This window comes from Pelobates fuscus, chromosome 3 (assembly GCF_036172605.1).
Source record: "Pelobates fuscus isolate aPelFus1 chromosome 3, aPelFus1.pri, whole genome shotgun sequence".
Lineage (NCBI taxonomy): Eukaryota > Metazoa > Chordata > Amphibia > Anura > Pelobatidae > Pelobates > Pelobates fuscus.
The window spans coordinates 251,849,131-251,871,824 of record NC_086319.1 but is presented as its reverse complement, the minus strand read 5'-3'; the positions used below and the strand labels follow the sequence as shown (position 1 = coordinate 251,871,824).

Genomic DNA, 22,694 nt, shown 5'->3' with positions numbered 1-22,694 from the left:
AGGAAAGTATTGTCGCAGAGAAGGGGAGGCCAATGTTGCAAAGGGTGAGGAGAAGAAGCTTATTTACCCCAGTGTCAAAAGAATCTATTCTTTTAAAGTAGTATACTCTTTACCATAGGATTTTTCTGTAATTAAAGGACCACTATAGGCACCTAAACCACTTCAGCTCAATGAAGTGGTCTGGGTGCCAGGTCCATCTAGGGTTAACCCTGCAGCTGTAAGCAGCAGTTTCAGAGAAACTGCTATGTTTACATTAGGGTTAAATCAGCCTCTAGTGGCTCTCTCATTGACAGGCGCTAGAGGCGCTTCTCACAGTGAGAAGACGCCAACGTCCATAGGAAAGCATTGAGAAATGCTTTCCTATGGACTGATTGAATACATCGGAAGAGGGAGGAGAGTCCCCAGCGCCGAGGGAGCCCGGTGCTGGAGAAATTTAAGTGATTAACCCCTTCCTTCCCCTTCAGCCTGGCGGGAGTGGGACCCAAAGACCCCATCGAGGCAGGAAAATGAGTTTGTTTTCCTGGCACTATAGTGGTCCTTTAAGTCATTGGTCATCATGTTTAGAGCAGTTTCAATCAAGCTGGCAAAAACAGATATGAAAGGAGTGAGTTGGTTTCATCGAAGTTGGACAGGATAAAATGTTCTAGTGTTTCTGTCAGCAAATGGTAGAAGGAAGGTGGACCAGTACCTGGATGGAGATAATTCATCAAGTTAAGTTGTTTTTTGTTTATTTTTTTTTAAAGATGTAGGGATTCTTAAATTCAGTGGGAGATATACCAGATGGTATAAAAGCAGATGGCAAAGACTGACTGAGATAAGCAATATGGTCAAGAGGACATGTGGTAGGGTGGCAGGACTAAAGAAGAGTGGAAATCTTGACCTCGGTAGAAGGTGATAGAGAGCTTAGGATAGATGGGGAGTCAGGATACAGAGCAAGTTGGGCAAGGGCAAGGTTTACGATATTTTTCCTTTTCTTTAAAACAGGATGCAAAATCAAGAGACTGGTGAGAGACAGAGCCACAATAGAATGAAGTATTGTGTTTAATATTTGGAACAGGCATCCTGGGGACATAAGAGTAGATGATGATTAAGGCGATAAAGTAGAAGTGTTTTACAAGATTAGAGTACGGAACTATAAGAGTGCAGCACAAACGTATAGTGCCAGAAGGCAAATGTAGCGTATAACTCCCTCCAGGTACACTCAGCCGTTCTGGTGCACATTTGAAGGTATCAAGATAACTTAAGTGACAGTGTTGGAGCTTTGGCTTTGGAAAGGAGTAAATTGTTGGTAATGCTTTCTCAAGCAAGGATGAGAGGTGATATATACACGCGAGAGGTTCCTCTTCTATACTAATCATTTATTTGGAAATACAGCATACTAAAACATTATTTTCATTAAATACAAGCAGTCCCCATTAAGTACCAAGGCAAAACAAAACCACACAACAATCAACCTCTAACTATAGTGCATTCCTATCTACAATAACTGGATAAGACTAGCAGTCCCCAGTATATATTCATCAACACACAGCCATTGGGACAAGATGGAGATCTCTGAACAGCAGAGCAGGAAACAGACTGACTGAACTAAAGAAGAGTTACACATTGTGAACCTGTGGACCCCTGCAACCGGGGTGGCCACTGGCCATGTCTCGTGGCCCCAGCCCACGTGGTATAACCTTTAGGGCCGCGCATTCAGGTGCCCATGCTATTACCAGGGGGCCTGGTCATGCTGTTAAAGGTGTGATGAGGTCAGTTGGGAGGAAGTGACAGCACCGGTCATTTATTCCGAGCAACCACCGAGAGCCACTCAGGAGTAGAAAGGAGAGGAGGGAGTCAGAATGGGAACTCCCATCAGCCTGAGCCAGGCACTGGACCCCAGTTAAGTCACCCTCCTGCACCTAAAAGGTAGGAAATAGGAGGGTGATTAAAACATTTCGCATGTATGTCTTAATGTATGTGTGTGTGTCTGTCTATGTTCGCAAACGGGCGACCGCCATATACTTCAATAGGCAGGCGAATTTTAAAACCCACAGGGACTCTTTCTGGCCACAATAGTGATGGAAAAGTTGTTTCAAGGGGACTAACACCTGGACTGTGGCATGCCGGAGTGGGATCCATGTCAAAATCACCTAACATTCCTAAATTGTTTGGAATAACGTGCTTTAAAACATCAGGTATGATATTGTATCGATCAGGTAGTGTAAGGGTTACGCCCACTTCACAGTGACAGACCAAACTCCCCGTTTAACGCACGTTAAACGTTTATTATTTACATATATTACTAATATGTTTCTGAACATATATATTATATTATTCACTCACTCACTCACTCTCTGGGCCGGCCTAAGACATCATGCTGCCTAGGTCCAGCGATAAATGACTATGAGGGATAATGTATAATAAACACAGGTTACTGGCTATGGTGGGGATAATGTATAATAAACACAGGTTACTGGCTATGGGAGGGATAATGTATAATAAACACAGGTTACTGGCTATGGGGGGATAATGTATAATAAACACAGGTTACTGGCTATGGGAGGATATTGTATAATAAGCACAGGTTACTGGCTATGGGGGATAATGTATAATAAACACAGGTTACTGGCTATGGGAGGATAATGTATAATAAACACAGGTTACTGGCTATGGGAGGGATAATGTATAATAAACACAGGTTACTGGCTATGGGGGGGGGGGGTAATGTATAATAAACACAGGTTACTGGCTATGGGGGATAATGTATAATAAACACAGGTTACTGGCTATGGGAAACAGAGGTTCCTGTCCCGCGTTCCGCGCCGCCCGGCCACGCTACATTGGCAAGAGGGAAGAGGAAGAGGAGGGTAAGGACCACTGGGGGAGGTGGGAAGGGGGACACTAAGGACCACTGGGGGAGGAGGAGGGGGGACACTAAGGACCACTGGGGGAGTAAGGACCACTGGGGGAGGGGTAGGAGGAGGAGGGGGGGACACTAAGGACCACTGGGGGAGTAAGGACCACTGGGGGAGGGGTAGGAGGAGGAGGGGGGACAAAGGACCACTGGGGGAGGAGGGGGGGAACTAAGGACCACAGGGGGAAAAGGGGGGACTAAGGACCACTGGGGGAGGAGGGGGAACTAAGGACCACAAGGGGGGTGGAGGGGGAGGGGACACTAAGGATCACTGGGGGAGGAGGGGGCAGTAAGGACCATTGGGGAAGAGGAGGGGGAGTAAGGACCACTGGGGAAGAGGGGGGGGGAGTAAGGACCACTGAGGGAGGAGGGGGGAAGTTCCACTAGGGGTTTGCCAGAGGGAGGACCACTAAGGGGGGGAAGAGGGGAAGGACCACCAAAGGGGAGGGAGGGAGGTCCACTAAGAGGGAGATGGGGGAGTGAGAAGACCACCAAGGGGGGACTGCAGAGGGACAGGGGGCCAAGGGAGAACACTGAGGGACAGGAGGGAAGGGGAAATCACTAATTGACAGAAGGGGAGAGCACTACGATTTAAAAAAAAAAAAAAAATATTACTAATATGTTTCTGAACATATATATTATATTATTCACTCACTCACTCACTCTCTGGGCCGGCCTAAGACATCATGCTGCCTAGGTCCAACGATAAATGACTATGGGAGTGATAATGTATAATAAACACAGGTTACTGGCTATGGGGGGATAATGTATAATAAACACAGGTTACTGGCTATGGGAGGATAATGTATAATAAACACAGGTTACTGGCTATGGGAGGATAATGTATAATAAACACAGGTTACTGGCTATGGGGGATAATGTATAATAAACACAGGTTACTGGCTATGGGAGGATAATATATAATAAGCACAGGTTACTGGCTATGGGAGGATAATGTATAATAAGCACAGGTTACTGGCTATGGGGGGATAATGTATAATAAACACAGGTTACTGGCTATGGGAGGATAATGTATAATAAACACAGGTTACTGGCTATGGGAGGGATAATGTATAATAAACACAGGTTACTGGCTATGGGGGGGGTAATGTATAAGAAACACAGGTTACTGGCTATGGGGGGATAATGTATAATAAACACAGGTTACTGGCTATGGGAAACAGAGGTTCCTGTCCCGCATTCCGCGCCACCCGGCCACGCTACATTGGCAAGAGGGAAGAGGAAGAGGAGGGTAAGGACCACTGGGGGAGGAGGGAAGGGGGACACTAAGGACCACTGGGGGAGGAGGAGGGGGGGACACTAAGGACCACTGGGGGAGTAAGGACCACTGGGGGAGGGGGAGGAGGAGGAGGGGGGACAAAGGACCACTGGGGGAGGAGAGGGGAAACTAAAGACCACAGGGGGGAAAGGGGGGGACTAAGGACCACTGGGGGAGGAGGGGGGACTAAGGACCACAAGGGGGGTGGAGGGGGAGGGGACACTAAGGATCACTGGGGGATGAGGGGGGACTAAGGACCACTGGGGGAGTAAGGACCACTGGGGGAGGAGGAGGAGGAGGGGGAGTAAGGACCACTGAGGGAGGAGGAGGGCGGGGACAAAGGACCACTGGGGGAGGTGGGAGGGGAACTAAGGACCACTGGGGGAGGTGGGAGGGGAACTAAGGACCACTGGGGGCGGAAGAGGGGGGACTAAGGACCACTGGGGAAAAGGGGGGACTAAGGACCACTGGGGAGGAGGAGGGGACTAAGGACCACTGGGGGAAGAGGGGGGGACTAAGGACCACAAGGGGGTGGAGGGGACTAAGGACCACTGGTGGAGGAGGGGGAGGGGACACTTAGGATCACTGGGGGAGGAGGGGGGGGGACACTTAGGATCACTGGGGGAGGAGGGGGGGACTAAGGACCACTGGGGAAGGAGGAGGGGGGACTAAGGACCACTGGGGGAATAGGGGGGACTAAGGACCACTAAGGGGGAGGGGACTAAGGCCCACTGGGGGAGGAGGGGGAGGGGACACTAAGGATCACTGGGCGAGTAGGGGTGACACTAAGGACCACTCGGGGAGGAGGGGGCAGTAAGGACCACTGGGGAAGAGGAGGGGGAGTAAGGACCACTGAGCGAGGAGGGGGGAAGTTCCACTAGGGGTTTGCCAGAGGGAGGACCACTAAGGGGGGGAAGAGGGGAAGGACCACCAAAGGGGAGGGAGGGAGGTCCACTAAGAGGGAGAGGGGGGAGTGAGAAGACCACCAAGGGGGGACTGCAGAGGGACAGGGGGCCATGGGAGAACACTGAGGGACAGGAGGGAAGGGGAAATCACTAATTGACAGGAGGGGAGAGCACTACAATTTTTTTTAAAAATAAATAAATAAAAAGCTGCTCCCCTCTCAGTCCCTATCCTACCCCACAACCCCTCTCTTTTACATTACACACATACACACAGAAACATACAATGCATCCCTTACACTCACACAAACACTCATTCTCTTACACACTCAATGCACCCCTTACAGGCACACACTGCATTCAATTACATACACAGAAACACACCTTGCATCCCTTACACACACACACACATACACACAGAAACATACAATGCATTCCTTACACGCAAACACACACTGCATCCACTATACACACACTACATCCCTTACACAAATTGGTATCCCTATACACTACATTCTATAAGAACACACACATTACATCCTCTACAATAACACATAAAACATCCCCTACACACATACACTCCACTACCTGTGAGAGAACTCATAGGTGGGCCATGTAGGTGGATTTATGTGTGGGCATTGTAGGCATACTCACGGTCAAGCCCTGGGGGCCCAGACCTTGAGCTGTGTAAGGGGCCCCATAAAATGGTGCTGCTTCCTGTTCTACACCAGACCTGTGGAGCCAGACTGAGCCCATCATCAGCCTATTGTCCTCATTTGGTGGTAAGTAGGCAATCCAATATATTATTAGTGGCACTAATCTCTAATTTACCTCACATTAAATGGATACTATAGTTACCAGAAGCACTACAGCTTAATGTAGTGGTTCTGGTGTCTATAGCCTCTGCCTGTAGGCTTTTTAATGTAAACACACTGTCTTTTCAGATAAAAGACACTTTGTGCAGACTGACGTTGGCCCATATGGCAGAGCATATGAGCGGGGCATTGTGATGTCACATGGTGGGCAGGACATATGGGGGGGCGGCAAATTTTTTTTTGCCTAGGGCGGCAAAAATCCTTGCACTGGCCCTGGGCATATCATATCCCAGTGAGCAGAAAAAAAGGTGAAAGCGCACAAACAGTGGAATAGAGAAAAATACATCTAAAACAAATAATGAAATACCTCTTATTTTAAATTATGCGACCAATGTCAACTCTTTAAAGGGGATAATTAAGAAAAATTGGCATATTTTAAGACAAGACCAAGATATTTTAAAGCATATAGGGTCAAAACCTAAGTTTGTTTTTAGGGGGGCAAAGAATTTTAAGCAGATCTTAACAAAAAGCTATATTGATAAAGAGAAACCAAAGAATTGTTTAACAAATTGGGCAGAAATACAGAAAGGTTTTTACTATTGTGGTATGTGCAATGCATGCAAAAAACTCTGATTGCACTAATAAAACTAAAAAAAGTTTTGTATCAAACGTAACTGGAAAATCTTTTAAGATAAAATCCCCCATCACGTGCCAGTCAAAAGGAGTGATATACCTTTTAATATGCGAATATGGATTACAATATATAGGAAAAACCACTAGGGCACTTAATATACGTATAAGTGAGCACATAAGATATATTAAAAAGGGTTTTATTAACCATAGTGTATCCAAACACTTCCTTGAAAAACACAACTCCAATTAAAAAAAACTGGAATTCCATGCTATAGAAAAAGTTACTACGCATTGGAGAGGAGGGGATTTTAACCAAAAATTAAGTTTACAAGAAACCAAATGGATCTTCGAAATGTGCACTTTAACACCTAGAGGGCTCAACATTGATTTTGAAATGAACTGTATTTTATGATTTTTTAATGTATTTATATTTGTATGTATTTATTATTTACTTCATACGTTTGGGCGAAGGATATAGTTCTTATTAAAATAGGTATCTGTTAATACATTGTCTTTTTAATGAAATTATTTTTACTATATTCTTTCTCTCTTTTATGGTTAAATTAACATATACTGTGGACTATCTGGCATCTAATTGGAGATTCATTTGATCTGGACGATATACATATTGCCAGATATATATTACATAAAAGACTGCCGTTCTTTGAACTAATATTTATGGAGAGGTGGAGTTTGAAGAAAGGAGGAGCCAACTACTTAGGAAAAACGTGACGAAAATATGCCGACCGGAAGTAGGCGCATGGCTATTTTGGAAAACAAGTTGACCTGAAGTAGGCGCAGTCATTTTGGAACCCGGAAGATGCTCACCGGAAGTAAAGTCACCGCCATTTTGGAATCCCACATAGTATATAAATGAACATATATATGAACACATATAAATTAACATGTGTTTTCTTTCTTCCCCCCCTTCCCTTCCCTTTTTTTTTCTTTCTTCCCTCTCTTTATTTATGTATGTCAAAACAGGAAGCACCACCATCTTAGTGGTGGCGAGATGCTTCCTGCAATGACCAAATATGGACATTCAATTACCATTTCCTGCTGCTACACCTGTCTTCAATATGGTAAATTGGAGGCATATATAGGTGTTGGTCAGCATATGGGAGGATATACTGCACTTGAAAAAGACCCTGGAGGGTCGAAACGCGTTGTGCTAGCTGCTGTGTCAGCAATTTCTGCTTTTATTATTTTATACCAAATAAATGTTTATTTTAACACTTCACCTTACCTGGTTCCTGAGTTCCTGCTAAGAAAAACTTCTGCAAACATCTAAGAGGAGGATCAGATCCAGTGTATCCCTTGGTGGATGAAATACCTTTACAGTCCAGAGCCTAACTTATGTGGCTCTGGAAAGTGTGAGTGAACCTTTTTTATTGTCCACATATTGTAAGTAGGTTTCAACAGTATACACTATGTTGTTTTCTTGTATATATTATATATAGGGTCCACAGTTACTGTCTGTTTCTGAAAATAGGACCTATACAAGATTTTAAAGGTAAAATATTCCACTGTTTGTGCGTTTTCACCTTTTTTTTCTGCTCACTATATCTCTCATTTGGTGTAATAAGTGACTGTACACCAAGGTGTTTTTAAGCTGCACCAGTTGTAATATTTTGTGTATAGCGCCCTTGTCCCTTCTATTGTGTATTTCTTATATCATATCCCAGGTTACCAAGATGTTCAAACGTAGTCCGCCAGAGAAATCAAGTACAAGTGAACAAGAAATCCTTGTTGCTTGAAAATTGAAATTTATTACAAAATAACCATAAATAAAACAAGAATAAAAGCAAACTGCTCTCCTACAAAAAGTCCCAACCCTACGCGTTTCGTCTGACAATTCAGACTTCCTCAGGGGTAAAATAAAAGTCAGTCTCCTCTATACAGTCTTCTCTGTATAAAATCTCTTTGCCGCCAAGCTCGGTATTTAAATCCATTAAGCCCCTCCTCCGGATGCCATCAGCTCATCCGTGTCGAGGGGATACAGCTGCCGCTTATTCTGTTGAGTATGTGTTCCAAGCCTCGCTTCTGACCGCATTAGCGGTCACGTGAGCGTTCCAAGAGATCTACCTGCGTTCCAAAGGAGACCTGAAGAGAACGCTTGCGTTTCAGCAGAAAAGCGTTCAGAAATTGGGTACTATACTTGTCAACTCAAAAAATCACAAAGTTTTCATCGGGCCATACATAAATAGGAAAAAGAAAAAATATGTATCATGATCTTAATTTAATAATAATACAATATACAGAAAATCTAAATAAAAATATATAAATTCTTCCAAATAATTCATACATATTCTTTGATAAATATCAATACAAATAAAAATAATAAAAAAAACGTAATCATGTAAATAATGAAAAATTCATAAAATATAATAAATAAATATTACTCTCAAAATAATTGTAATGTATATATATATATATATAGGAAAAGACTAAAGTGAAAATGGTTGTTCCATTAAAGATGGAAAAATTGGACCCCCATTTCACCAAAAGATATCTCTAAAAAATTAGAATAAATATACGGTATAACCTTTATTAAGCCGCTTACGGACAAAACAAAAAATAAGTGAAGTAATAGTGATACACTCGTGAAAAATACAAGTGAATTAAAAACTGGGTAGATGTAGTATGGATATTGTCCAGAGGTGATCGAGATGGCAATGATATCCGAAATAAAGTTAAGGTACAAAGTACAGTATGTAGTACAGTATAAACTAGATTGGATATCACATACGCCACATTCCTCTAGAACTAAGTATCCCCAGTCTGTAGGACTGTATAGGTAGCTCGGCTATAGAGGTGGGACTACACCGTAAGGCTGGAGGAAAGTGTATAGCGGTACTATCACTCTATGCTTAAATTGAGTAATAGTACATAGGGAGCTGTTTAGTCAATGAAGAACGTAATGACAGCACCTATGTATATATACGTATACACAATATCCAGTGAATACTATCTGATATCCAAGAGTCTCCTTGTAGTCGTGTAATATAGCCTGGATATAAGTTTGGTAGTGGATAGATAGTAATTCACTAAATAGAAACAGCAGTGAAGGAAAATATCTCAATATATCAATAGAGGTGTGAATATATAGTACCTAAGAGTAAGTTTGTGAGTATCCCAAAATAAATGGTTAGGAATATACGTCCTATACACAAACTGGTACTTGCCAACCACACAAAACTCTCCCAGATGCACAGACCACTTCAGTAGATATACAACCAATAAGGTTGATATTAAAGTAAAAATAAGGTCTAGCTCATGGGTAAATTCCCTACACACTGCTGCTTCAAGGCAGCCTCACACTGACCAGAATGAACAGACTGTCTAACTGACTAAGGAGAGTAGCTGCTTCAGGAACGTCCAGCACTGAAAGGGTACACACCTACTATCATACTGGCTGAAAAGAGTGGCTCGGTCTGTCTCCTAATACCCTTGAGTGCTGCTGCTACAATCATTTATCATACGGGCAGTCTGGTATAACACATGCCTGAACATTACATTCGATAGTCTCCTATAGGTATAGATATACAACCAATAAGGTTGATATTAACCTTATTGGTTGTATATCTACTGAAGTGGTCTGTGCATCTGGGAGAGTTTTGTGTGGTTGGCAAGTACCAGTTTGTGTACAGGACGTATATTCCTAACCATTTATTTTGGGATACTCACAAACTTACTCTTAGGTACTATATATTCACACCTCTATTGATATATTGAGATATTTTCCTTCACTGCTGTTTCTATTTAGTGAATTACTATCTATCCACTACCAAACTTATATCCAGGCTATATTACACGACTACAAGGAGACTCTTGGATATCAGATAGTATTCACTGGATATTGCGTATACGTATATATACATAGGTGCTGTCATTACGTTCTTCATTGACTAAACAGCTCCCTATGTACTATTACTCAATTTAAGCATAGAGTGATAGTACCGCTATACACTTTCCTCCAGCCTTACGGTGTAGTCCCACCTCTATAGCCGAGCTACCTATACAGTCCTACAGACTGGGGATACTTAGTTCTAGAGGAATGTGGCGTATGTGATATCCGATCTAGTTTATACTGTACTACATACTGTACTTTGTACCTTAACTTTATTTTGGATATCACTGCCATCTCGATCACCTCTGGACAATATCCATACTACATCTACCCAGTTTTTAATTCACTTGTATTTTTCACGAGTGTATCACTATTACTTAACTTATTTTTTGTTTTTTTTGTTTTGTCCGTAAGCGGCTTAATAAAGGTTATACCGTATATTTATTCTAATTTTTTAGTGATATCTTTTGGTGAAATGGGGGTCCAATTTTTCCATCTTTAATGGAACAACCATTTTCACTTTAGTCTTTTTCTTTTAATGCCATACGGGGTCCATGCCCTCTTGATATCTCTGTAACCCTTTAGGAATTTCGAGGTAGACTTTGTTCACCTCTAATATTTCCTCTCTTTTTTCTATATATATATATATATGCAACCTAAGATTATAAATGTGATGCGAGAAAGGACACTACTAAAAGATCAAAAAATGGTTCTAGCATGCTAGCTTGAAATAATCCAGCTATTCATAAAGAGAAAAAAATGATAATAATCTAAGAACCTAGAAATGGAAATTTAAATTTAAAATTTCAAAATTTCTTTTTAAACTTCTCGTCGGGGAACCATATTGAAAAGAGTGGAATTACAAAAAGACTCAATTTGAAGGGAACTCAATTTAAAAAACAAACAGGATCAAAGTCTATGTTCATACCTCTTGGTTGTAAAGTTTTTAACCTATGAATCCAAAAGCCCTCCCTCTTTCTTAGTTTTGGCATCAGATCACCTCCTCTTAAATCTAATTGCACCTGTTCAATTGCTATATAAGTAAGATTATTCTCAAAAGAGGAACACAAATTGCAGTGTATGGGTACAGAATGTGTGGTGATCTTTTTCCTCACATTATTATAATGTTCTAGGCATCTTACTTTGGCTTTTCTCCCGGTCCTTCCTACATAGTGTGCCCCACACCCACAGGTGATGAGATATTATTTATTTATTTATTTATAAAATATTTTACCAGGAAAGATACATTGAGATTTCTCTAGTTTTCAAGTCCTGGGATACACAACATGCGTCAAAGAACACAAGATATGGCTATTAATTTTAAAAACTTCAGAGGTCTGGGTGCTCTTTAACTCTTTATAAACCCTGTACATATATCTACATGCTTTACAATTACCGCATGTATGGAAACCAAAATTACCTTTTTTCTTTCCTTCTTCCCTTTGGAAGGTACTAGGGGCTAAAATATTTTTAAAATTGTTACATTTTTTAAAAATAGTACTTGGATGCCTAGGGATTTTGGTCTTCAATATATCATCTTCCAGAAGGAGTGGCCAATGTTTCTTAATAACACGCTGTATATTAAAAGCTTTGGAGTTATACTGGGTATTAAAAGCATATGTCTTCTTTTATATTTTTTAGAGTCTTCTTTTATATTTTTGTGATTTTGAAGGAAGACATCTCTGTCTTTCTTTCCTATTTGTTCTATTTCTTTGTTTAAAAAATCTTCAGAATAACCCTTCTCTAAAAATCTTTTTTTTTTAAAAATATTAGTCTGCTCAAAAAACATATTCCTGTCCGTGCAGTTCCTCTGAATCCGCGTAAACTGACTTCTTGGGACACTAGATAGCCATTTAGGATGATGTCCACTATTCGTGTGTATATAGCTATTGGTGTCAGTATCTTTAAAACAAGTCTTAGTTTTGATCTCCAAATTATCTATATAAAGACTAAGGCCCAAAAAATCGATTTTATCTTTTCCAAAATTGGCTGTGAAATTAAGACATAAATTATTATTATTAATAAAAACAATAAAATATTCCAATTATTTTTTGGTGCCCTGCTAGATTATTAAAATGTCATCAATGTACCTTTTGCAGAGCACCAAGCCAAAATGATTGTTACACCATATCCTTATGGACAATAGTTCATAAAAATATTGGCGTAACTTGGCACGAACTTGGTGCCCATGGCGTTACCCTTGATCTGCAGAAAAAAATTGTTATTAAAAACGAAAAAATTATGAGTTAAAATAAATTCAATTGATGACAATAAAATTTTTTTTAAAATTAGAATCTATCTCTTTATCACTTTCTAAATTGACCCTAACTGCTTCTACCCCTCTAGAGTGTTCAATAATGGTATACAAGGAGGTCACATCTAGAGTGACCCACATAAAATTGTCTTTCCATACTATTTGTTTCAATTCTTGTATGAGATGTTTTGAATACTTTAAGTAAAAGTTGGCCTTTTGGGCATATTTTTGAAGAAAAAAATCTATAAATTCTGAGAGCTTAGAAGTAATGGAATCTATCCCACTAATAATTGGTCTACCGGGCGGTTTTTCCTTACATTTGTGAACCTTCGGTAAAAAGTAGAAGGTAGGTATTCTTGGGGATTCCACAAACAGAAATTTAAAAACTTTATCATCTATAATGCTCTCCTCTCTAGCTTGTTCCAAAAAGCGCCCAAGCTCTCTATTTAACCTTTATGACAGCTGACAATATACATTTTATAAGTCGTTCTCAAATGGTTTGACCCTAAATGAGGATCCTCTGGTGCCAAAGGCCAGCCCCTACCTCTTGCTCGAAGTAATGCTACTGCATTAGTCTGAGCAGGCATGAGTAGCTGTGATAGTCTAGGAGTGTCAATGCTGCCCATTGCTGGGATAAGTTGGTATGTTTAAGCAGAGTGTAACTGCACTTTAATATACAGAAAAGTGAATAAAGCCAGCTCCTCCTTGGGTAGTAATAAGGTTCCTATAGTGGAAAAGTTAAAACAAAACCCATTCTTTATTTAAAAAAAAAAAACATGAAAAGTATAGAGTTCTTTCACTTAATGCTAATGATTCCTTTATTTAATGGTGAAAGGAAGCTGTCAGAGTCCATGCCATGATCAAGTGCACTTAGTAGCACAAAACAGGTTAGGCAATTCATAATATTAATTAATTTTTGAGTGCTTTGATTTAAAAACATATAATTAGAATTCTTTGGATTTTAAACTTCCCTAAAGCGATAGAGTTGGTATGGTTGGCACTCAGAATTTAGATAAACTGTTGCACATTTAGGTGGCTCACCCAAAACACCACTCAAAATCTAAACCAAAAATCAAAGTAAAAGTGAAGCAGTGTTGTTCAGTGTTGAAAAGTTCTAATGGAACAGCGTTTAGGTGGAAAAGCCCAAACTAAAACCTCAGTATTCACAATATGAGCAGTAGATGATATCAGAAACGATCCTCTCATTGCATATAAATATAGAGGAGAGAAAGAACAATACAAATAATAGTGCAGATGGTCTAAATAAGCAGCCAGTATGATGCATATAACATAATATAATCCTTACATTGGTGTAAGTAAGCTAAATAAATAACTAATATGGTGTATAAGTGATAGATTATTATTTTTAAAAATCCATGCGGTGGGGCTGTGAAAGTAACTTGATATCCTTGTGTATTCCTTGGTGCGGCAAATCAATACATCTGATTTCCTTACCTCCGTTTCACATCTTAAGTCGAGGAGTCTCCGCCCCCCACGTGTCGTGTATGTGACGTCGTCTAAGCGTTTCGCCAGTTACTTCTGGCTTCCTCAGGACTTCCTGCTTGACAATGACAGGGTTGAGGATTTCATTTCTTAAAGTGTGGACTTTTGTCTACATAATAAAGAAATCTTTAACTATATTAGAATAAAAGGTTATCTTCAAGATCATTTAAGTATGGATAGACCTGTCAAACATATCAAATTAGAAAAAATTATTAAGAGCATGAAAATGAATAAATTAGTTGCAGACTGTATGGATCTGATTAAGGGGGACCCTGGCAAACCTATCTTACCTGTGATAAAAAAAAGTGGGAGCAAGAATTAAAACATTTATATTATTGAGAAATGGATAGAATCACTGAAAATGTTTTACTTTTATTAATTTCCATCCCAGAGTTTTATTATTAGAATTAAACATTCAAAAATGTTTTGGTTCTGCTTCAACTATTGTGATACACATTTTGGCTGATTGCCAAAAGCTGGAAGATGGCTTCAGCCCCTTGCTGGCATCAAGTCAAAATTTAAATTATCAAATTAAAATGGAGATGGGTATCTTTAGAGCATCATATGATGTGTACAAAACCTGGTTGGAGCAAGTCAAAAAATTACAAGTTAGAGATAACCCGTGATGTCAGGCAGCAACTTCTTTTCCTATGGTTTTCATCTTATGAATTGACTTAGATAAGTCTGTACTCCTCTCCGTATGAAACTTGTTTCTATGTTTTTTTGTTGTTGTTTTTTTAAATATGATGTCAATAGATACATTATTTTTGGTTTTAGGTCTGACCTACCACATTAAATGTATGTATAATATGAAAACTATTAAAGATTATATATATATTTTTAAAAATACTTAAATAATTTATTTCAGTAAAACACCCTTGCAAACATCCCCACACACACATACACACACAATATACACATAACACAACAGACAGCACTCTCACGCAACCCCACACACAGTCCCCATCACACAACACCACAGACATCCCAGATAAACATACACAACACCACAGAGAGGCATGCAAAACACAAATTTCACACTCTGGCAACCTTATATCCAGTACCCAAGTACCCAACTCCTTGCATAACATAACAGTATTACTGGATCCATTGCTTGTGTTTTAAATAACTTGCATGTGTTTATTTGTTTTTTGATAAGACACGTCAGCATTGAAAAAATAATTAAATAAACTGATTGCTTTTGTGTGGGCTGTGCTACTGGATAATCTGCTGTTAGCAAATAACAGGTTTGGGCATGCCCCCCAAGAAACCAATCTTAGTTAATCAAAAGTCCATTCCTGCCAGGGCACCACTAGGAATTTGGTTACATTAAAGAGAGCAGACAGCCATGCATAGCAGATAACATATTATTAACACATATTAAGGCTTCAGGTTTCAATAAAACAAAAACAGTATTAAAAGTGAGTTAGGCAAAAAGCACGGGGCCTAACAGGAGTTTGTGTTTATTGAATAAATTGCATAACTGTTCCTCTATTATACATAGAGACACATTTGAAGCTGTAATAGGACACCCGTCTGTGAAAGGATTACAGTAATGTAAAGAAACTCTCATTAAGTCATATAAACTCAGAGAATTGAAACCTCTGATATCCGTGAACCCTCGATAACCACAAACCTTACATTTTTATATAACCTTTACACATACGTTTTGGAAATATTGAACTAATTTCTCTCTTTAATCTCCAGAGCACTCAAGCATATACATGATTATATTATTTGCAAAGGTTTTCTACAACTGACTGGCCATTATAATATCACTGTATATTTGGGGGAAATCTGCAATGAACTTGGTGGTGGCACCTGAATTATAGGAATTCCACTTCACACTACTGGAAATCAAGTTATCACAAAAGCAACAAAGGCCTGACCCAACAGGGTACTATATTACTATATTATAAATCCTATACGAGGTGTGCACTGTCCTAATTAGGTCAGTAAAAAAAGTTAGATACAAATATGTACTAGTTACTGTATTTTTAAAAATTCTTGTATGGTGCCATAAGCATTATACAAACAAGCAATCTCATTTTAGTTATATTATGCTTGGCTAATTGTATGACTTTGAGAAACATTATATAAACTGTAGGACCAGTTCTAGTTACACTACAGGTAGATAATAGAGTGACATCTATGCACTAAACCAATTTGAAATTGTTGGACATCAACACTATATGAAAGGGAGCAAAGACATGGACAATAAAGGGTGGTAACATGGGCGTCCACGGGGGGGGGGGGGGGAGGCGGGGAGGCAGCTTTTTCTGCTATTTTTTATGTGAGATTGAAAATACACTGCAATACCGGCACCGTCCAGTAGGAGAGATCGGGATAGGAAGCTACATCTTATCCCAACTTCTCTCTCCTGACTGAATCCGCAGGGGAGCAGCACATGCAGCCAGCAACCCAGCCTGCAGAGAGAGCCTACAGATCAGGTAAGTGAGGCATGGGGGGAGCAGCCTATAGATCAGGGAAGTGAGGCATGGGGGGCAGTCTATAGATCAGGGAAGTGAGGCATGGTGGGCAGCCTATAGATCAGGGAAGTGAGGCATGGGGGGCAGCCTCTAGATCAGGAAAGTGAGGCATGAGGGGGCAGCCTATAGATCAGGGAAGTGAGGCATAGGGGGGTGTAGCCTATAGATCAGGGAAGTGGGGGATGGGGGCAGCCTATAGATCAGGGAAGTGAGTGATGGGGGGCAGTCTATAGATCAGGGAAGTGAGAGATGGGGGATCCACCTACAGATCAGGTAAGTTAGAGATGGGAGATCCACCTACAGATCAGGTAAGTGAGGGATGGGCGGGGAGACAGCCTATAGATCAGGGAAGTGAGAGATGGGAGAGACAGCCTACAGGAAGGGTCAGCAAGGAGCAGGAAGGTAAAGTAAGAGAAGGAGCAGAAAGGAGAAGGAACAGAAATGAGCAGGGACATCAAGGAGCAGAAAAGGGCAGCAAGGAGCTGGAAGGGACTGCAAGGAGCACGAAGGGTCTGCAAAGAGCACAAAGGGTCACAAAGGAGAAGGAAGGGTCAGCAAGGAGCAGGAAGGGTCAGCAAGGAGAAGGAAGGGTCAGCAAGAAGCAGGAAGGGTCAGCAATGAACTAGAAGGTAAAGCAGCACAGAGGTAAAGTAGGAGGAGCAGAAACGGTCAGCAAGGAGCTGGAAGGGGCAGGAAGGGACAGAAGGAGCACAAAGGTGAAGTTGGAGAAGGAACAGAAATGAGCATAAAGGGACATTAAGGAGCAGGAGGGGTCTGCAAGGAGCAGGAAGGGTCTGCATGGGGCAGCAAGGACCAGGAACGGTCTGCAAGGAGAATAAAGGGTCTGCCAAGAGTAGGAAGGGACAGAAGGAGCACAAAGGTAAAGGATCAGAAAGAATCAGAAGGAGCACAAAGGTAAAGTAGGAAAAGGAGCAGAAAAGGGTAGCAAGGAGCAGAAAGGGACAACAAGGAGCACAAAGGTAAAGTAGGAGACAGAGCACAAAGGGAAAGAGAAAGGAGCAGAAGGGGGAGCAAAATAGGCAGAAAGTAGTAGAAAGGTAAAGGAGCAGAAGGAGCCAAGGAGGAGAGAAGACAGTGTCAGAAGAAAAAGAAGACTGTGTCAAATGAAGGAGTAGAAAAGGAGATTGGAACAGGAAGGACAAGTGAAGTGAACCCTCTACTTTATTCTGGACACCACATCATAAGGCTTTGGTACCTGGGCCTGGCAGGGAAACTTTGGACCTTCTCATCTCCCCAGGTAAAAAAAAAATATCAGTGTTAATGTGTTCACTTTTATTTACTGACTGTCAGGAAGCACAGAGTGCTGCTGTGTAGGGGTGTCGCTGATTGGCTTGTGCAGTCAGCTGGCACTCTAAGCCAATCAGTAGCTCCCCATTCATAACAAAGTAAAACATTTTTATGAACCGGGAACTAGCGATTGGCTTAGAGCGTCAATTGACCACTCTAGCCAATCTGTAGCACCCATGCCTGGCGTCAATCTGCACTTCCTGACACTCAGTTTCAGAAGCCGAATACCACTGAGTGACCTAAAGATCTGGAAGAAGCCTTTGGGGTTAAACCATTTGAGAGTGGTTTAACCCCTTAAAGGAAAGAGAGCACCCAGGGGCTTCCTGGCATCATAGCATTTTCATTTAGATGAAGTTGTTATGGTGACCAGAATGTTCCTTTAATTTGCTTAAAGGAACACTATAGTGTCAGGAATACAAACATGCGCTATTCACCCTGGCTTTATTTGATAATGACTATGCCCCTTCCCTTTCATCACACTGTCAAAAAGGGACCAAGCATGGATGTCATTACGATTATGCCCCGCCCTGGAAAAATTCCTGTGGACGCCCATGGGTGGTAATGCCCCAAATTAGCATATCAATGGTTGTAACTGTAACAGAGCTCCCTGTACCCTGGCTGGGTACCTCCACCAAAGGACCGCTTCCTAGCTGGAACAGGATAGGGGACTAGCTCAGTGCCCTCCCAGGGACCGGACGACACACAGTCCTGAGAGCTCTGAGTCCTTACAAGGACTTTCCCCGCCGAATTCTCCAAGTACTGGAACAAGCTGGAACAGTGATTAGCCCTTTCCCCTCCCAGTAACGACACATAGTTCTGGGAGTACAAGTCAAACTGAAGTTTATTGGAACACACACAGCTTTTATGTAATAGCCCCTACAAGGGGTTTCCAATCCAACATTATAGGGAAATCCCTCCCACGATCCTCTGTGCCTGAGAGATAATTACCTGAGCAAACACTTATAATTTAGTTATCTCTCAGGGACAGAAAATACAACAATTTATAAAACACCCCAAAATACACATAAAATACACGAAAACCCCACAAAGGTCACATCCCCAGATAGCCCCAATCTTGTTGACGAACATATCCAAAAATCACCCAGATCGGTTCAGGGGTTTGGGTTTTCCATGGAAGTAATGTTTTGACCGACCGCACATGTGGCTTAAGCCCAAAAAAGTTTTATGAAATCAGTGCAAGCGGTCGGTCAACTTCGGTAACATAAAAACAAAAGAATTACTTAACGTAGCCTATATTTGAACCATGGAGCTTGTTCCCCTCATCCAGTCGAACGATTCAACTGAACAGTGTTCTTCTAAGATCTACAGAACCGAAAGCAGGCGATGATTGAAGTCCAGCGTTCCATGAGTCCATGAACTCGACGACCAAACACCACTGCCTGCGTTCATGTGAACAAGATGGCCGCCACCTTGTGGTCGTTCAAAAAAATTACGGCCACCCAGACGAACAATTAGAACACTAAGGTGAGAACCGTTACAAGTTGTTAATAGGGTTTAACAAGCTCACAGGTGATGCCTAGTTTGTGTGGTTGTTCGATTCCCGATTGGTATAGGGAAGTTACATGAACTAAGCCTTTTAAACAGTCTTTTACAGGTTTCCCTGCAGGGCCCATAGTCTGTGGGCAAGGGGCTGGCAAGCAGGCTTCTACAGAAGGCCCAAGTCTAATTAAATGCTTTTGAGTTGAAGACTCTAAATTATGCTGCGACCAGAAGCAGTTTCAGTACTCACTCCAGTATACCTGCTGAGATCCCAAGATAAATGAGCCTTTATTATGGAATATCTATTTAAAGACAGTTATAACTCCCAGTGGTCCAAAGCAGAAGGACAAGGACTCCTAACATGCTTCTGACTAGACAAATCTCACTTTAGGTCAGTAGATTAGTCCATCAGGCATGGTTGACTAGGCCGCAAAGTCTGCATTCTTTGAGTGTAAACTGGCATCACTTTACATGATTTAGTGTTTTAATATCATTGCCTATATAATACAGTGTATGTTCAATGTAATAAATGGCTCAATTTTCATTCTACTGTACTCTTTCTGTAAAACCAATATACTTTTAAGCTACAGGCAACGCAAATGCTGTCACTCATGTAATTGAGATTAATATGTACCTTGCTTAGAAGCTTAAATATCTACAGAATGTTTGATCTGCATATTGTATATAAGATTTCTATTTGTAATCCAGTGTATATGCATGTGTCACAGAGTTGATGTTATCACCCTGGAAACTTACAGCAATATCAACAGTGGTAATGAGCCATGAAATGACTGCAAGAGTAACTTCAGTGGTTCCCATCAAACCAACTCTGACTTTATGGCAGTGACTAATCTCCGTATGTAAGATGCACATTACAAAAGAGGAGGAGACAAATCAACTTTCCTTATGAACATCATAGCATTGCAAGCAATTCTGTTTAGAGAGACATTCTAACATTCTATCTTAGAATTTCCAAGTATACTGAGTTTAAATTGCTGCATCACATATTCTGTAACAGCAAAACAGACATATAACCAAACCTGCATTACTCTGGATTAACTGAGTTACGAAAGGGGACCTAATGTAGTAAGTATTTTTGCTCTTACTATCTTATTATTCAAAGTCTTCTTTATTGATCAATTATTCTATTGACAAAACATGTTTAAAATGTTTGTGCTGCACAACATTTACGTTATTTTTCTCAAATTCTTTTTTTTTATGTTTTTGTTCCTTCTGCTGTTTAATAGATTTTGACTTTACCCTCCTCTTTTTGTCTTCTTATTTAACAGGTACTATGACAAAGTGTTAATCAACATTTAATTCAATTGAATCTCTCCAAGGGACAATTTCTTATGTTGATACAATTTGTATAATTCCCTACCAGTAAACTGCACACTTAACAGAATCCAAAGTTGGAATATTAAAGAATGGCTCGGTTGGTAAGTCTGACGACACAGCAGCAAGATTTTATAAAGGAGTCATATATAAAGGAGATCATGTCACGTGTTAAATGGCAGCATCGCTATGGCCCAGAAATACAAGTCCAAAAAAAATCAAAACAAAAACCCAAAACACAGATTGATATAAAGTTGCCGATAATAAAAAACTCGAGCATGATGACTAGACAGGAACAACAAGAGCTCAAAGACATTGATCAAACTGTAAATGACTTTGAAAGAAGAGGTAAGGATCTGCAAAGTCAGCTGGCCACCATTACTGAAGCAGACATGAGGCCAGTCAGTCCCAAGACGCAGAGCTTACTCTACCAATGCAGATCCAGAGATGGAAAAGGAAGAAATGAATATCTACGAGTGAGGAATCAAATGAAGCCAGAGGAGAAATACTTCTACCCTTTAACAAGTAACTGGGCTTATGGTTGGCAAATAGGTAGGCATGAGTATAATATGATGCTACAATTTTTTTTATAAAATAGATATAAAAGTATTCCTCAGAACATTGAATTCTTATTGTTTTGTGATGACTATAGCTCAATGTAGTGGTTATGGTGCAAATAGTTTCTGGGAGCCATCCCACTTTTTTATTTTTAGTCAAACGGTTTTGGAGTTGTTTGACAAAAAATGTGTCTCTTTCTATCATCCAGGAAAGTCTTCTACTTATTGGCAGTTGCTATGCCTATGACTTGAATCTTCAGTATTAAATAAACTTTTATCTATAGTTTTTACAGTGTTATCATGTATGATGTCTATATAAAACTTGATCTGTATATTGTGTCTATAAAATGTTGCAATGTATTTAGCACAAGAGAAAAAAAAACTCAAATAATGTTTCCTGTTTAATTACACATATTTATCTATTTTAATATTCTGACAAAAAGTCTCTTATTTTCAGGTAACATTGACAAAAGACAGTCCCCATTCTTTCGACGCTGTCATATTGTGAGTGATACATTCTTCCGGAAGAATGGTGTCCTACTTGAGATACATCCAAGAGATGTTGCCTCCTAACTATAAACAAATTATGCTGATCTTGAATATATCACGTATGCTTTCTTATTGTGTAATTCACCAATTTTAGTCAACACTTTCATAATAATGTTAACATATATTCAAGTTTATCCTATGCTGTTAAATTCCATCAGCCGAATATAGCAGTTACTCAAACATATTTGAGGACTTTGAGGCAATTTCAATTTAGATTATAAGCACAAAAAAATAATGGGTGGACAGGGTCTCAGTCCAGTGAAATATTGGAATTATAAACAAAATAATGTATGAATTATATGGTGTTATGTAATCTACCTACAAGCAGGGTCGACGAGGGCGCCTTATGGCGCCAGAGGAGGTGGGCGCAAAAATCCAAATCCCCAGGTTCTGGCTGGGGAGTCAAATTTTTCAAATCACTGCAGCCTACCTCGCTCTCCCTGAAGCCAGCACACAGCAGATTGGTAGTAAAATCAGCCAACTCCTGATGATGTCAGAAGGAGGGCATGACTTTCACTGCTCTTCTCCCAGACTCCCTAGCAGACCTGGGATAAAATTTAACCCCTCCTTGGCAGGGGTGTATCCTGGTTTTGTGCTGCCCTAGGCAGGACAAAACTCAGGTGCCCCCTCACCCCCCCCCCCCCGCCACCCCCACCCAACCCTTCCCCCGCCTTCTAAATACACACACACTGACAGATACGCATCCATTAGCTAACTGTTAGCTAATGGATGCGTATCTGTCAGTGTGTGTGTGTGTGAGTGTATGAGTGTGTCTGTGTGTGAGTGTGTCTGTTAGTGAGTGTGAGTGTGTCTGTTAGTGAGTG

General features: G+C 40.7%; 1 protein-coding gene across 1 annotated transcript; it reads left to right on the top strand.

The window, feature by feature from the left end:
• Positions 1 to 20,733: 20,733 nt before the first annotated feature.
• Positions 20,734 to 22,423, top strand: SPMIP1 (sperm microtubule inner protein 1). Its single transcript, XM_063445476.1, has 3 exons — positions 20,734 to 21,112; positions 21,152 to 21,316; positions 21,779 to 22,423. The coding sequence occupies exons 1-3, from the start codon at positions 20,857 to 20,859 to the stop codon at positions 21,892 to 21,894; spliced, it is 537 nt and encodes a 178-aa protein (XP_063301546.1). The 5' UTR covers positions 20,734 to 20,856; the 3' UTR covers positions 21,895 to 22,423.
• The last annotated feature ends 271 nt before the right edge of the window (positions 22,424 to 22,694 follow it).